The sequence below is a fragment of the Micromys minutus genome (genome assembly GCF_963924665.1).
Source record: "Micromys minutus genome assembly, chromosome: 13".
Taxonomy (NCBI): domain Eukaryota; kingdom Metazoa; phylum Chordata; class Mammalia; order Rodentia; family Muridae; genus Micromys; species Micromys minutus.
In genome coordinates this window covers 32,717,483-32,733,810 of record NC_137982.1, presented here as the reverse complement: position 1 = coordinate 32,733,810, position 16,328 = coordinate 32,717,483, and the positions used below count along the sequence as shown (strand labels likewise).

At 42.7% G+C, this 16,328-nt stretch overlaps 1 protein-coding gene across 1 annotated transcript in view; it reads right to left on the bottom strand.

Annotated features, from left to right (window-relative positions):
* Window positions 1-358: 358 nt before the first annotated feature.
* UPP2 (uridine phosphorylase 2) overlaps window positions 359-16,328 on the bottom strand; it is a gene marked incomplete at both ends in the record, with an annotated part of 196,587 nt that continues 180,617 nt past the window's right edge. Inside the window, 3 exon segments of the mRNA XM_080927418.1 lie at window positions 359-412; window positions 12,815-12,960; window positions 15,124-15,333. Of these exon segments, the coding sequence (XP_080783544.1) occupies window positions 359-412; window positions 12,815-12,960; window positions 15,124-15,333 (410 nt within the window).

Sequence of the window (16,328 nt, the reverse complement as noted above, 5' to 3'; positions counted from 1 at the left end):
ACAAAACTCAAGCTGTGATGAGCACTCTGAAGAGGGAGTAGGGGTAGAGAAGCAAGGCTGTGGATCCACCGAAGGCTCGTGAGGAAGAAAACACTGGGCTCAGATTTAAACCAGGAGCAGGATTTGAAGTAGGGCCCATCAGCCCACAGCTCTTATTTGAGCTTCTAGAATAAAGTCATGGCTACCAAGAGAGGTTGGGGGAGGGAGACCCTGGCAGATGTCTACAAGGCAGAAAGTGGTATCTGGACTTGGGGTACTAAGGGAGACGGAAACAGGGGACGGATTGAGGAGGAATGCAGGAAGGTTTATTCATTGACTCCTTGGCTGTTTGCAGGATGGAGTGAGAAAGGCAGACTTCTCAGAGTAGTTTGCTGGTATCCAAATAGACACTATTTGCTGACATAGGAACTACCTACAAGGAAGACATTAGCGCACCCCTGGTTAGGACGTGTGACAGGAAGGTGAGTTAGGTGGTGACTGTGTCATGCATCCCTTTCTCAGAATCCCCTTCTCGAGGCAAGGCAGAAAGCAAACAAGACCTTCAAGAACCACCAAATAAAAGTTCAACCCGAAAGCCTATTGAAACACTTTGAAGTGGATTCCATTTAACAAAATAGGAAGTCAAGGAAAAAAAAATGTGGCTAAGCAAGTGGAGGTTCTCCTGCCTTGCCCTGTGATGTTGTAGTTCAGATGTTTGTGTTTGATGGTCAATTATTGGGAGACCTGAAGAGGTGCACGCCAAGCATTCTTGCTGCCAAAAAAAAGTTCACAAACCAAAGCATCTTTTAGGGAATCCTTTATTACTGCTGCTTGAAAGAGAAATCCATCCTCGTGGGAGGCACGGGCCAGTTCAGACAGCCTGGAGCCTGCTGTCTCCTGCAGAAATCCTTCCTTGAGCATCTATTCAGACACATACAACAGACAAATGATCCAGGATCCAAATATGGCGAGAGACCCAGCATGGTGGGAGATACATTTTATTCATTCCACAACCATATATAAAAATATAAATATATATACAAAATTACATACTATACAGGTTTGCAAGACTTCCACTCTTACCCAACCAGTCTCTCTGATTTCTAAAGGTTTAAAAGAACCCTGAAGGTGGGATCAATTCCTGGAGCCTCTACTGCATGCAGCATCTCAAGGTCATCGAGGAGAGGTTTAGGTACAGGTTCTGACTTGCCTCAACGTTACTCAGACAGATTTGGTTACTATCTTGATTTCAAGCTTAAGCTAATTCTGCAGTGTATTCAGTTCTTATTGAAACAACAACAAATACAGCTTTCTAATGACGGATTTCCTTATAGAAATAAAAAGATCTTGAGAAGGCAGTTGAGTCACTTCTGATTTCTGGTTGGGGGTGGGGATGGGGTGGAGGTCTTTGTGTTAGCAAGGGTTTTCATTTGAAATAAAAAGTGTGATCTCAAGCTGTTGTGCTCTGTGATTGTAACAGAATAGACATTCATAAGCCTCTAATTCTGTTCTGTGTACACTGAAACTGTACAGGGACAGGAGAAGAGGGTTGACCATATTTTCCCAAGGAGAATTCTCCCATGCAGGCCTATATTAGACTGACACATTTTTGTAAATATTTTGAACGTGCATGATCAATTTTTGTCAGTTGTCCAACACCTAGAGGTGCTGACAACATCCTAACATACACAGTGCTTCAGGAAGTAACTGTTACCCATCGACAATTGGTGGATCTATTTTGATGTAAGATTAATTAACGCTACATGTGAAACTCCAAATGTCACATTTCATGAGTTTAAAATATTAGTTACCAGACCGCTTAACTCATTCTAAAATAAAATTTGAACTTAATTTCACATGGATATTAAATTCTCTCACAATAAATTGAACTTTAAGATAAAAGATTTCATAAAATCTTTTATAATTTTAGCCCAAGGTTGAGAATCACATAAAAATGTTATAAACAACACATGGCTCCATTGCTGCTTCTCCATGTACCAACTCTCAGGAGGGGGTGGGATTTGGAGTTATGACATCTGGTCACAAAGTCCAAGCTGTTTCTTGATGAAATTTGAGATTAGGAGCTGTGGCCGTTGCTGGTACTCCATCAAGACATCATGGGACAAATTGATTTGGTCACTCTTGAGTCTGTCAAGAAGTGTCACACAGACCACAGCAGCTAGTGAGGAAGGCATATAGTTAGTGAAGTGGATGCACAGATCTGTTCTACAGGATATTAGCCTATAGCACTAACATTCTCAACACATACATTTTAAATGGTTGCCCTGTGATATAGATGCAATCTGCTGGATTTTCTAGTTTTCTCCTTCCTTTCTTCCCTCCTTCCTTCCTTCCTTCCTTTCTTCCTTTCTTCCTCCTTTTTTCCTCCTTTCCTCCCTCCCTCCCTCCCTTCCTTCCTTCCTTCCTTTTTTCCAGGGCTCATTTAAATTAGTTAATTGACAGCATTAAACCCATCTTGGCCCTTTCCTCTGTTAGCGTACTAGACTAAGGAAACCCCTATGCTCAGACCAGAACACCCAAGGCACACAAACCTCTGGGCCAGTCAATGGCACTCCTCAGAGCTGAGAGGAGGTTCTTCCTCTTTGTGGATACATCTAAAGTGATGCTTTATTCCTGGGTGCAGTACGTAAAAAATATGCTTGCTGTAGATGAACGAAGCAAGCAGCAATGAACCAGCTATGGGATGCTGGCTAGAAAAATACCTATAAAGGTGAACACTGATTCTTGTAAAATTCAAGATTTCACATCAAATGCTTGAACATAAGTCTTAAGCACAAGAAAGGGCAAACACATTAGCATTTAATTTCCAAAGAATGCAGAAAATAATGTATTGGGGGGAAAACAACAAAAACGTGTGAGAAAGAACACAATATCTTTTTAAAAAGCAAAATTCTCATTTTTTGACCCAAAGGAAGTATCTTTGATTTGTTCTATTAGAAAAATCCAGACAGAAAAAAATGTATGCTGTATCTATTTTTATTATTAGTTTCAAATCACGTCTTTAGTTCCAAGGAATATGCCTGTTTATAATGGCATCAGTGGTGAGCATTTAGGATTGAGAAAGGTGAGCTAATCTCCATCAGCATTTGCATTAATGCAGAGGGGGTCAGCTCTGTAAACATTAGTGACCTGTTTGGACATAGAAGTAGAATTGGCTAATATATATTTCTTGACTCACTGTTGCACACTTCATTGGGAGATTTAGGAAGAAATATACTATAATCACATAGTACAGACTATCTTTTCAATTTTTACTTTTCATTGATAAATGATACCTATACATACTTAGGGGCACAATGAAACATTTCAATATGTATTTGCATTATAGAAGGTCAATTTAGTCAATTTAACATATGTATCTGCTCACATACATCTTTTAATAATACCAATTAAAATTTACATATCTATGCATTATTATCAACAGTATTCACAATATTTATTAGGACATTTATATTTGTTCCTCTATCTAAGTGCAACTTTGTACCCTTTGACCAACATGTCCACATTTCCCACTCCTCCAAACCTCCACTCCCCAGCCTCTTGTAGCTCTGATTCTAATCCCTAGTCCTATAAATTTGAGGCTTTTAGGTTGCATACATGAATGAGACTGAGCAGGATCTCTCTCATGGCTGGCTTATTTTGCTTAGCACAAAGTCTGCAGGGTTCATCTGTGTTGTTGCAAATACCCGAATGGCCCAATTGCTTCATTGTAAGACAAGAATGTCCCATTTTATATGACTGTCATGGTTTGTTTATCCCCGAGGAACACTTTGGTTGATTTTATAATGGTGGCTCTTGTGAAGGATGCTATAGTGAATGCTAGTGAATACCAGTCTCATCTACAGACTGAATACAATTCTTTAACTCATGTATTCAGAAGTGAGATTGTCATGAGATTGTTATACCATGACTGGTATAATTTTTAGTCTGAGAGATCTTTATCCGATTTCCCAGGATGGCCATGCTTTTTCAACTCTCCACCACCAACATACTATTCTATTATACTGTTGTCCTTTGTTTAATCTCCTCACAACACTTGTAATTCTTTGCCTTTTGATAACCGTTGTTGCAGGTGCTCGATGATCATTCAGCTACTTCTCTCTCTGATATTAAATTGTATGTATTCTTTTTGTGTTTTCATTTTTCATAAGTGACTTGTTATTCAGTTTGAAATGTTTTCCCGGTTTGTGTATGTTATTGTTTTAGTTCTTGCTGCATGCCAAGCATTTATAATATTGTCCTTCGGACAGCCATGTCATGGATGAGGCCATGTCTTTGTTCCCTTAGATGAAATAACGGCTTAGAAAGGCTAAACAAATGGCCCATCATGGTGGAAGAGCTAAGTGAGCAGCCAGTAAATGCCCAACTTCCTAAAAAGCTGTATTTGTTCCTCTCCTGAGCTGGTGTATGGTGAAGTGCTCAGACTTACCCTGGTCTGCCCAGCAAACTGATGCTTACAATCAGGTAAGAACCACTGAAAATACTCAACTGCAGAAGGATTGAATACTCCGTCACCTAGGACCGTTTTTACTCAAACCCCACTCACTTTGTTGTAAAGTAACTCTGCTGGACCGGTAAACAGGGAAGCCATGAGCTAGCGCGCCCCATGCTTTCTAAGTTAATGAGCAGCAGGTCTTCCAAGTGTTGATGTGGCTGGCAGATGCAGGGCGTGTTGAAAGTCCAGCTTCAGCCGCTCCCTTGGCAGAAGGATAAAAGGAAACTCCTGTTCTGTACGCTCTACAGAGCAGGCACGGAGCAGAATGTTTCCCTTGGATTTCAAGGGCAAGGTCAAATCCAGAGAGAGCAAGTAACAGCAATTCTGGCTTTGCTTCCTCCACCCTGGAGAGCCCTCTAACAGGCAGCAAATAATGATCTTGTCACCTATCTAGTTCCACGAACAAATAAAAGGGACTAATTACTCAAAACAACCTGTCAAAATGAAGCTGGTGGTTTTGCTGACATAATTTTTAGATTAAGCCCAGAGGGTATAGTTTCTGGGGCCAAAGGGACATTTAGTGACCTAGCTGTCACCAAGAACATCTTCAGCTACCTGACCCAGGAGGAAGGTAATGGGAGCCCAACCAGTAATATCTAGCAGTGCTCAGACCTTTGGCATCTTTCATGGCCTCTTACAGAAGCGAAGGGAAGCTGCCACTGTGCCTTTTTTGCATAGAAAAACTACATAGATTTCTATGCATATCAAATACCTGTGGATAAATTTTGGGGACACAGGGCCTCAAAGCGCATATATTAATTCCTTTAGGTTCCCTGCAGCCCTCTGCTCTGCTGTGTTAGCAACGCCTCTCTGGTTCACATCAAACCTCCAGCAAGGTTTTGCATTAATGGGGAACAAAGATAACAGGGCTGGAAGCCAATACCCATGCACACAGCAGCAACCAAATGAGCTGGCTGTTAGAGGACTAGGAAAACAGCAAAGGTTGGTGTAGCAGACCCCAGCTTGGCTTGTCTTTCTGCTCCTTTTTTCTCTCTCCATATCCGCAACCTCTGTTTTCTCCCACTCAATCTGTTGTTGTTCCTCAGCACTTGAGTTTACAAAGCCAACACAATTTCGTTCTAGTCTGCCTCCTGGAGAAGACACCAGAATCATGCCATCCCTCACTCAAAGCCTTTCCACTTCCCGTCTCTTCTCTGAGACTTTGATCCCAGACCATTGACCACCTATCACAAAGCAGGCAGAGAAGTTTACATTCAGAGGGGCCAGCAGGACCAGGGACATACAAATAATTCATTTGTATGTTTATGTCTCTCAGAACTTGGTGTGCTAGCCACCTGTGTCTGAGCCAGAGACTGCAGGTAATTCAGATTCATAGGCTACATTCCAGATACAGAACTGAACCAGAGGTGGGGGAGGGGAGGAGACAGTGAATACTTACAGAAAGCAAGTCTTTTCTGGTTGAACTATCTGAAAACTAAAAACTTCCAACTCCATTTTTTTTTTTTTTTAATCAAACAAAGTTGCACAAATGTACATACCTGAACCCTTTAGGTCAATAAAGACATGCTGAATTAACTGGAGCATTCACATTCTATTCTTTGATTGTCCCGGATCTCTTACAAAAAGTGTTACTAGTGATGCTTCCTGTTGCAGCAGAGCTGATTACCCCACTTGTTTAATAATTGGGTAAAGTTTAACATTTGGATTAAGTTTTGCCAAAACAAACAGAAGAAGAAAACACCTCAGATACTTTCTGTCATTATATAAGGAGAACTGAATAGCACAACGTGTTTTCATTTTCACCCAGAAGTCTAGAAATAAATCCAGATGTTTGCTTTTAGCATTGGATTCCTGGGTAGCATCTTTGATATTGTGGCTCCCTTACATAACCAGCTCTTGGTCTTTTTTCTCTTGTTTTAAATACGGTTCAAACATTCCTTTTCCACTGAAAGTTGTTACTAGTGTTTTTCCAATACAGGCACATGCACATTATCTTTCGACAGGAGCTGCCGGTTGGAGGCAGTATGTCAGATCTCATCCATCTTTGTTCTTGCTTCGCTCTGTTTCCTTGGGCTTCTCTGTTATTCTCTCTAGACCTGGCTTCATCCTGTTAGGCACAGTTGTTCTTCAGAGGCCTCTAAAGTCCTCAACTTCCACCTCAGTCCTCACAGCATCTTGTCAGTAGGAACGCCATGCTGTCATCCCTGAGGAGGCCTAGCAGCAATGCTGGGACTGAGATCTTCTGCTGCTGCTGCATGCTGGGCCATAGAATAAAGATGTCTTGGAGACACAGGTAGTGGGGCATGAGATCCGAGGCCTGGTTTCTGGTTCTAAAGACAGAGCCAAGAGCCCAGTACACATTGTGTCGGACACACACACAATGTGTGGGCAGTAGTGAGAGAAGCTTAGGATTAGAATTAATCCCCAACTATACTGGCTTCTACTAAAGTACATTAAAATATTGCAAAGTATTTTTTTTCTTAACCTTGTCTTTGTCAAATCAACAGGCCCCAAATAGCTAAATGTCAGTATTTTAAATGTTTGATTTTGAAAAAAAAATAGCAAAATGTTTGAAGTGATAGATATGTTAATAACCCAGCTTAATTATTATACAGGATATACACATATTAATCAATGGAAAACACACTGCAAAGTGTGGTGGGATAACATACAACTATAATCACAGAATTTGGGAGACTGAGGAAAAGAATCTCAAGTCTAAGACCAGCCTGGGCCATGATCACCTTAAACAAAGTAATAAGTTAACTACTTATTTGTTGCATTTAAATGATGACCTATCCTTTTACCCTGCGTTTTGTCGGCTCCTGCGTGGGGCCATCTGGCACTGCTGGGATCTCTGACTTGGCTGGCTGCCTTACACCGCCTCTATGAACTCAGTGGCTGCTCATTCCACTGCCCCTGGCTCTCCTGCCCCAAGTGGACACAACCATCCCGGCGTGTTCCTTTCCTCCGCCACCCAATACAAACATGTAGTTTGTCAAGCACGTTTATATATTAATTCTCAATCCACAAATCTTCTATGCAATAAGCTTACAACCAATGGACAAAGATACAAATTGCCCTTCTATATGAGATAAAAAGACCTATAGAAAACCCCTTAGAAATAATAATAACAACCTCATCAAGCTAGAGATGCACTGAGAGAAACATAAACATCTTCATTTCTCCTCAAATCTCTCCTCCTCACCTCCTCTTCTGTTTTCCTAGTCCTTTCCCGCCTATCTCTCTCGTGTCCAGTTATGTGTCGCCTTAACATAAATCTACACTTATTTACACCTGATTCTTTCATTTGAAAGTTGAGTTTCCATGGCATGGCTCTGCAGAGTCACTCAGTGTCTGCTTAACTTTTCATTTGACTCCAGCACTAACTCTTGGGAATACCCAGTTCATACAGTTTGTTTGCTGGAGCAAGATGATGATCTGCTCATAACATTTACAGCACAAAACTGGCCTCCGATTTTGCATGATGCACAGTTTGGTTTTTTGGTCCGGAGGAACACCCCCACCCCATTTCCTGCCTCAGTCTCTGTGTTCTTATGAAGAGCTCCTGCCAGAGGCAGCAGTGTTTCTGCAGCAAACTCAGACGCACAAAACTGAGGTCAAATTTCAGCCTAGTGACTTAGCTGGGAGAAGTTGCAAAAACCATGGCCACTGTTTCTCTTGTGAAGGTCCAGAGAGCGGCAAGTCGTTGCCAAATATCCATGTGGAACAACATTTCAAAAACCTGATTTACTTCTATTCTGGGGTTAAGAAATACTACAAACCTAGAATAATCATTCACTATTGTGCTGACATCATTTGGGCTTTGTCTGTGCTAACCCTGCAGGTTCCAGACACCAAGACCCTTCACGGCTGGGAACAGCCACAGAAGAGTTTAAAAAGTTAAATTCAAGTTTTCTGTTTCTTTTTATTGAAGAGTTTCAGAGTTAATTCTCTAAAGAATACCTCCATCAGTTACAAGTAGCCATCAAAAGAAATAACATGGAATTATTCCTTTACCCTAAAGAAAAATCACAGTGAGTTGCAGACAACTAAAGGCATTGAGAAGGGTTTGAGTAGGGCTTAATCTTAGACAAATATTAGGTTTTATATATTGCTGTGCAAATTTGTGTCAAAATCTATCTATAAAAACTAGATACAGGCTGAACATATTTATCACAAGTTCATAGCCTGAGAGGGTTATCATCTCTGCTCAGAAGCCAGGGGCTTAATTGAAGTAAATTTCACCATAAGACAGGGACAGACACATCACAGATGCACCTACTAAGCTCTGTGTTGCTTTTCTTCTGCCCAGTTTTGCATTCATGAGAAGGTACAGCTTTACGGTGCGGGGTGACTTGAAGTCCACTATTTCCTTACCCAGATCTTTGATAAGGTGGTACTGGACCACTAATACATTTGTCGGGGACAATGACTAAAAGCACAGCAGTGACAGATGGATGTTGGTGGCCCTATTCCAGGCAGTTTGTTCACCTACAAATAACAGCCGACTCTGGGACTGCAGGTTTGCATAAATCTAACAGCAAGGGGAAATCTTGGCTCCCATTCTTCAAACAATTCTGAACCGCTCATGTGACCCAAGAATGAAGGATCTGGTTTTCTATGGCCATTTTCCAAGGTCAAGTAGAGTCTCATCACCATTCTTTATATTCATTCACTCGACAAATATTTACTGAGTTCCCATATGGCAGACATTATTCTAGGTGCTGGGCATGGAACAATGGCTAAGTTCCTGTTCTTCTGGTACCACATCACAGTGTAGAGAGAATGAAGGCTCACCATTACACACTGTTTCAATTTGGTTTTTGTCATTTAAAACCAATTAGAGTCAGCTGAGAGGAGGAACCCTCAGCTGAGGAATTATCTCTATCAAATTGACCTGTGGAGCATTTTCTTGATTAATAATTGATAAAGGAAGGCCCAGCTCACCGTAGGCAGTGTAAGGCACCATAGGCAGTATAAGCAGGTGGTCCCCAGTTGTATAAAAAAGCAGGTGGAACAAGTCAGTGGTTACAAGTCAGTAAGCATCTCAGGGCCCGACTCCTCTCAATGATGAACTTTGGTGTGGAAGTGTAAGCCATCTAGACAAACTCTTTCCCTTAGTTGCATTTTGTCAGAGTGTTGTACTCCAGCAACAGACAGTACAGTTGAGCATGCATTATATAAAGCAACATATAAGTTAATATGTAAGCAGACCAGAAATAAAGGTAACTGTTGAATATGCAACATAGAAGTCAAAGACACAATATAAATATGAATGATTTGGTTTGTGTAATCATACAATGGTCCCTTCCTTAAGAGATCCAGTCTCACATTAATTGTGAAGATGAGGACTGAGCGACATGGACACAGACCCTCCCTGGGCCAGGCAGATACAGAATGACATGTCTCTGCAAGGGTGCTATCTCTATGACAGAGTCCTCTGAGCTAGAACTGGGGTTCCTAGAAGAGCACTGTTAATGCACAATGTTATCAGAAGGCAGAAACTGTGTCTGTTCTCACGTGGGTGTGAATTCATTTGGGTTGTTCTGCTGTTTCTTTATAGTATAAAAAGACAGAAAAGATTACCAGGGAAGGCAGTCTAAGAGTACAGTGGATGGACTAGCAGTGACTGAGGAGGGTAGTCAGGTCTTGTGATCCTGGACTCTGGGGTCCATACTGCTTGTCATTCATGTCCTTCCTAATTGTTTGCTAGAACACAAATGTATGATTACACCCTCAGCCCTTCCCCCCAAGCTTTCCTTGCCCACACAGAGTAAGTTAATAAATGGGCTAATGTTAAAGAGGGTTGTTTGCCAGTGTTCAAGCTGTAGAGGGACACGGGGAATGGATGAGGGGAGAATGCTATGAAATAGCAATGAAAGACAAGGGCGTGGTAGCAACCTGTGCATGAGTGAGCCTTTGTCTGGCCCCTCGAAGTTGATCTTTCAGAGCCAGCATGCTAGAAATCCACCCTTTAAAACAACGATGTCTTAGGGAGATTAACAGTCCCTGCGACCATGAAGAAATTTGCACAGTAAAGCTTGGATGAGCTACATGGCCGCAGAGCTGCAGAGCCGGAGAGCTGGGGATGGGGCCGTCGGTGTGCGCAGGCAGCCGGAAGGGGTCTGTGTGACGAAGTGGAGGCTGCAGCTGTGACTTGGAAGAGAGAGAGGCCTGCGTGGATGCTGAAAGCAACAGCAGCAGCAAAAACAGAACACCGTAGAAAGATCAAGGAAGACAAGGAATGAAGCAGGGATATCTGCAGGTACGGATGAGAACAAGGTCATGAGATCTGCCACAGGACGGAAAGACTCTTTTAAAAGAATGGCTACCCTCTTGTCTCCGAAGGATTCTCAAAAGACAAAAACAGATAGATACCCAGGATGCAAAGCCTACAGTGTTGCCTGGGCGTCGATAGGTAACTTTTACAGATGGATCTCATGCTTATCACACTTATACCTGGCAGCCTATTGGCTCAGCATTTTATATTTGACTGTGTTGGTTACCAACATCTGTTCATTTACATATTTGCAGAGATATGAGTCAAGACGTCACTTGTTTCAACAGTAAGGAAACCTCAGAAGGCCTTTCCTGCAGCAGAAATCTTTCGCATTACAGCTCAAGCAAGGTCATACTGCCTCTCTCCTGCTCATTGTTAAGGGTTATAATTTGTCTGAAAGTGGGCATTCATGATGAGTTTGTAAACAAACAAAAAAGCATAGGGGTGGTGTCTGGAAAGATGGTTCAGCGGTTAGAGCACTTGCTATGCAAACCTAATGAAATACTTAGGAAGTGTGTAGACCTGCCTGAAACTGTAACCTCTGAAAGCAGAGAGAAAGTATTCTCCAGAGCAGGCTAGCCAGCAGGACGAAGCCATGTCACTGAGCTTAGGGTTTGGTTGAGGTGGAAGAGCCACTGAGGATGATTCCTGACCTCCACATGGCATGCACACTCATACACCTGTCACCACACACATGCAAACATGCATGTCACACACAGGAAATCAGAAAACCTCGACAGCATAAGGGGGACTTTGTGGTTCTTCACTAGAAAATACAGGGATTGTCATGCACGTGTATCTTGAGGTTAGTGTTTAAAAATACTGTCCCTGCAATGAAACTTCTATGAACTCCTTCTAATCCCAAAGTGCACTCTCAGACATGTAACCACACGCACAGTGTTTATTACATTCATAAAAAAAGGAATTGGCCATAAGGACAGATGTGTGTGTGTGTGTGTGTGTGTGTGTGTGTGTGTGTGTGTATGTGTGTGTATGAGACGTAGCCGAGAATGCCTTCCTGTTACACTAGTGACATCAGTAGTAACTCTGCCTTGGTCTTCATCTTCCTAACTTTTAGCTTGTCTGTGTCCATGCTCTGTGTGGGCTTCAGCTGCTACCTTACACTCTCAACATACAAGTTTATAGCTCCAATCCCACCCCTTCATTGGAGCCCAAGAGTTGTAAGTCCAGCTGCTCACCTGACCTCAATCTGCATGTCACAGCCACCAAAGCCTCACCTAAACACATTTGTCCCAGGTGCTTACTTCGTAGCGTGACTGTATCCCACGGCCCTCTGCTATCACTGACCTTTCCTGCCGCGCTAGACCTGCTGCTTTTGGTCCTTTAATCCTCTCCTCACTTCTGCTCAGTTCCCATTCGCTTCTTCCCAACCTGGCACTCGGAGAAAGTCTCCGGAAGCTTATCTATTCAGTGTTCACCAGTTCCAGTTTCCACACAGGAAGTCCAAGTTTTAGTGGTGATGCATGCAGCCCGACCCCCTCTCACACCCACCTGTCTCCCCACCTCTCCCCACACTCGTCCCCACCTGTTCCTGCAGCACACCTGCATGGTCCAGATATATTTAGCATTACATTTACACTTTCCAGAACTCGCCTCCCGGGTTGCCACGTGTCCTTTCCCAAATGGTACCTCCTCCTCCTACCTCTTCCTGACCACGCTAATTAAAATTATGACTGATAGACTATTTTAGGAATCTCTCGTTCGCATCCTGTCTCAACAAATTCAGTTATGATTTAAAAAGATAAACCTAGCACCACCCACTACTAAGACAGAGAACAATGAACTTGCAGTTGAGTCCTGGCTGCGTCTCGACCAGCAGGTGCCCTTGCGTCCTTTTTTATCCTTGACTTTCCTTTTCTCCTATCCCTGATAGGAGCAGTGTCCTACCTGCTCCCAAATCTCTATGAGATGATGTATAGTGTGAATAAGGTTAAAGCATGCGTTCAACACAAAATAAATTTTGTTTAGAACCCCTTTCCTCAGCCTGAAGAATGAACGTAAGTTACCTTTGTGGAAGAGGGGAGGAGGCCCTTAGAACTCACCAGAAACTTACCTCTCAGGCCACATAGTCCACACATGGCTGCGAACACCGTCGACTCCATTTCGATGTTCCTGACTCCAGCTTTGTATGCTCTTTTCAGGTAGTCTAGCTTTTTCTCTCTCGAAAAGGAACATAGAGCTCCGTCTAGGCGACCTTGGCCTGAGAGAGAATGGAGTGATTTAGTGGCTGCTACTTCACCTCAGTGGCAGTAGCATCCTCAGAAGGCTGTCTGCTTATGTCCCTACCTCTTAGTGAGCTTCCTCTGGGGACCTGGCTGTGGCCTCTTCCGTCTAAGGGACTTTAGAACATGGCCGCACCTGGCTCACATCTCATACACAGGGCAGATTGTCTGTACCGAAGTTCTGAAGGACAGTGGTCACATCAGAACGGGGTGAAGAGGTCACACAGAAAGTTGTCCTTTGAGGAAAGCCTCAGTTGGCTCAGTAACAGTGGAACAGGCCATGTGGAGACACAGGGGGAGAGAGGTTTCATACCTCCCTGATGCTCCTAAGGCAAATGGTTTGGATACTGCCATTCTCCCTATGGTCACCATGACCAGACATAGGCAACTGGTATGTGTGAAGTTTTCCATCCAGATTGGTCCTATTACTTCTTGCCTTGTTTAATTTCATGGGGTTGACTAGTGGGCACAGAAAGAGGTGAGAGCAATCTGATGTTACCCCTTTACCTTGTCTGTATACCAACCATTTGCACCCAGCAGTGCCCAGTCAGAAGCTAGTTGTCATCTGTTACTTAACACAGTCCTTCCTGAAGTTCTTCCTTTCCATTGCTCCTGTTCCCTGTGGCTTCCATCCTGGCAAACAGCTTTCCCCTGTTCTTCTCTCCTCTTTAGCGCTGCCTGCCTACACCTCTGTGTTACTGAGGCTGAGTCAAACTCAGCTGGCCTAGAGGCTCTATGTAATGTGAATGTGAGGGTCTATGTGGTCAGATAGGAGTAGCCCCAGATGTGGACCAGGTCTTCCCAGGGCTGTCATGCATAAGCTATTTTGTACTTTCAAAGCTATTTTATATTATGTCAGAGAGCCAAATCTCTGGATTTTCATATGGAAAGCTCTAGAAATTATAGATGTTGGCAAAAAATATTTTATATTTGAAACAGTATCTCACAGGCCAGTGGAAATATTGACTCCACAAGGCTTCTGCTAATGAGCTGTAACATGAAGACATAGGTGGGTGACACTCTAAATGAAGGGCCTAAGAGCTGACGGCTATCTACCACCCTGTTGCCTGTTGTATAAATACCTCCATCACTCTTACTAACCTGAACAAATGCAAACAGAGTACAATCTATCTCCATGCATGACTTTTTAAAGTAATAGGTGAATTTTGATCGAGAAAAAGGTAGAAGTTAATAATGAAACCTTTTTAAAATAAAACAAGAACCAGATGTATATGGTAACATAAGCCAGCCTGCCCCCCCCTTAAAGACTTATTCATTTATTTTATGTATATGAGTGCACTGTCTTCAGACATACCAGAAGAGGGCATCCCATTACAGATGGTTGTGAGTCATCATGTGGTTACTGGGAATTGAACTCAGGACCTCTTGGAGAACAGTTAGTGCTCTTAACCACTGAGCCATCTCTCCAGTCCCAGTAATGAAATCTTAACATTAACTCCAATGAAACACAACCACAGCACAGGATTTGCTGTGAAATACTTTGGTGTCATGACAATGCAAATTCTTCTTTAATGAGCAGAAACCTTGGAGATTGTCTTGTCATGTTTTGTTTTTGTTTGTTTGTTTGTTTGTTTGTTTGCCATCTCCTCATCCTTTGAAACAAGAGCTGTTATTTGACAGTGGCCTTCAACTTAGCACTCCACTAGGAGTGGAGACCATTTACTCTTGGCTGTAGGACAAAAGCCCCACTCTGAGACTACCACATCCCCATAGGATCTGTCTAATTAAACATGCCTCTCCGTTTGCTAGTCTTCTTTCTTGCCTGGGGTTCAGGAGAATGACAAAAGCATAGAGCCAGCATATTTCTCTTTCTTAAAGTCAGCAATTTAAGTAAAAGTCATGGGCAGAGAGAAGCGGATGCCAATATCACTAATTGCATTTTAATATTCAAATTGATACAGGGTTAAACCCCTTCTCAATATAAAGCCACTCTGCATGTTTCTCAGCTGCTTATTAAACCCTTATGTTGCCATGCTTTAGTAGGTAAAAAGGCTATTTGCTTCCCCTTGAAAATCCACACTATTAATTTGCTAGCGTGCGGTTTTAATCTAAGTCCTGGGTTTGTATAACAAGCAGCTGGTGTTTTCCTACCACTCTCCTGGTGTGCAACTGGTTCTCACCTTCATAAAAGTCATAGGTACACATCGTGTGTCCGATGAGGGTTGGAAAGTTGGGGATTTCTCTGCTACAGTTGAACAAATCACTAGCCAGTTCTTTGTCAAGCTCGGTGCTCCGGGTGACCACGTTATCCAGGATGACCTGCTCAAAGCGAGGCTTGAAGAAGGAATCTACAGCTGTGTCTGTTATTACAACAGACCCTGGTGCAATCCCTGCAGTGGGGAACAAACATGCGATCCCAGAAGTTTGCTTCACGATAAGCTTAGAGAAATAAATGATCCGAGAACACTGCTTTTGTGTTGGGTAGTATGTTGTGTAGTATTGCAACCTCTACTGTCAACATTCATTAATGCTGTTTGCTGATGATTCTTCCTGCTTTCATCTTCAAAAACATGTTTTTCCCTAAGTGCAATCGGATAACCTTTAGAACAGGCCTTCTCATTGGCCATCTTTGCAGATTCGCATTTGCAATGTGGTTGGATTTAGGTTTCAAGACAAACATGACTCTTGGACATGCAAATTAGTGCCAGCCTTCGGGCTCAAATTTGAATAAATTAGGTCAGAAATAAAGTAAATGAGCCTGCCAGCAAGTAGCTCTCATAAAGTGATGTGACTACTTGATATTTAATCTTTCTGCAAACTCGCCGATTACTATAATTTCTTGGCAGCACTCCTCTCTCTTCCTACAGTCTCATCACATACCCTCCCTCTTCTCTCTGACTCCATGCAAATTAGGCCTCTTGGCTGCCCTTCCATTGCTGCAAAGTCTGACTTTCTCAAGGGGTTGGGGACCCACTAAGATGCCATTTTCTGTTAACTCTTATTCTCTCTGTCTGGGTCTGTCCTTGTCCTCCCTTTCATTACACTAACGCCAAAGTCCCTCAGGTGTCAGCTGAAGTCATGGAGAGAGAACCAAAGAAAGGAACATATAGGTGAAAGGTAACAAGATGGGGTCCATAGAATTTCCCCAGGCTTCTGGAATCCATCTCTTCATTTATGCCAATTTCTACTGATGGCCTGAGAGTGAAGATGTATCTAAATGACACTTTTTCTTAAACTGTCATCTGTTTGACCATTTCTCTAATGAAACACAAGCTATATAAAGAACAGCATCACCTCGCTGCTCTCTCGCCTGGCCTGGTGTAGTACCCAGAACCCCGTGAGTATTCAGTAGAAATCAGTGAGTACCTGCTTCTGTCAGGACACT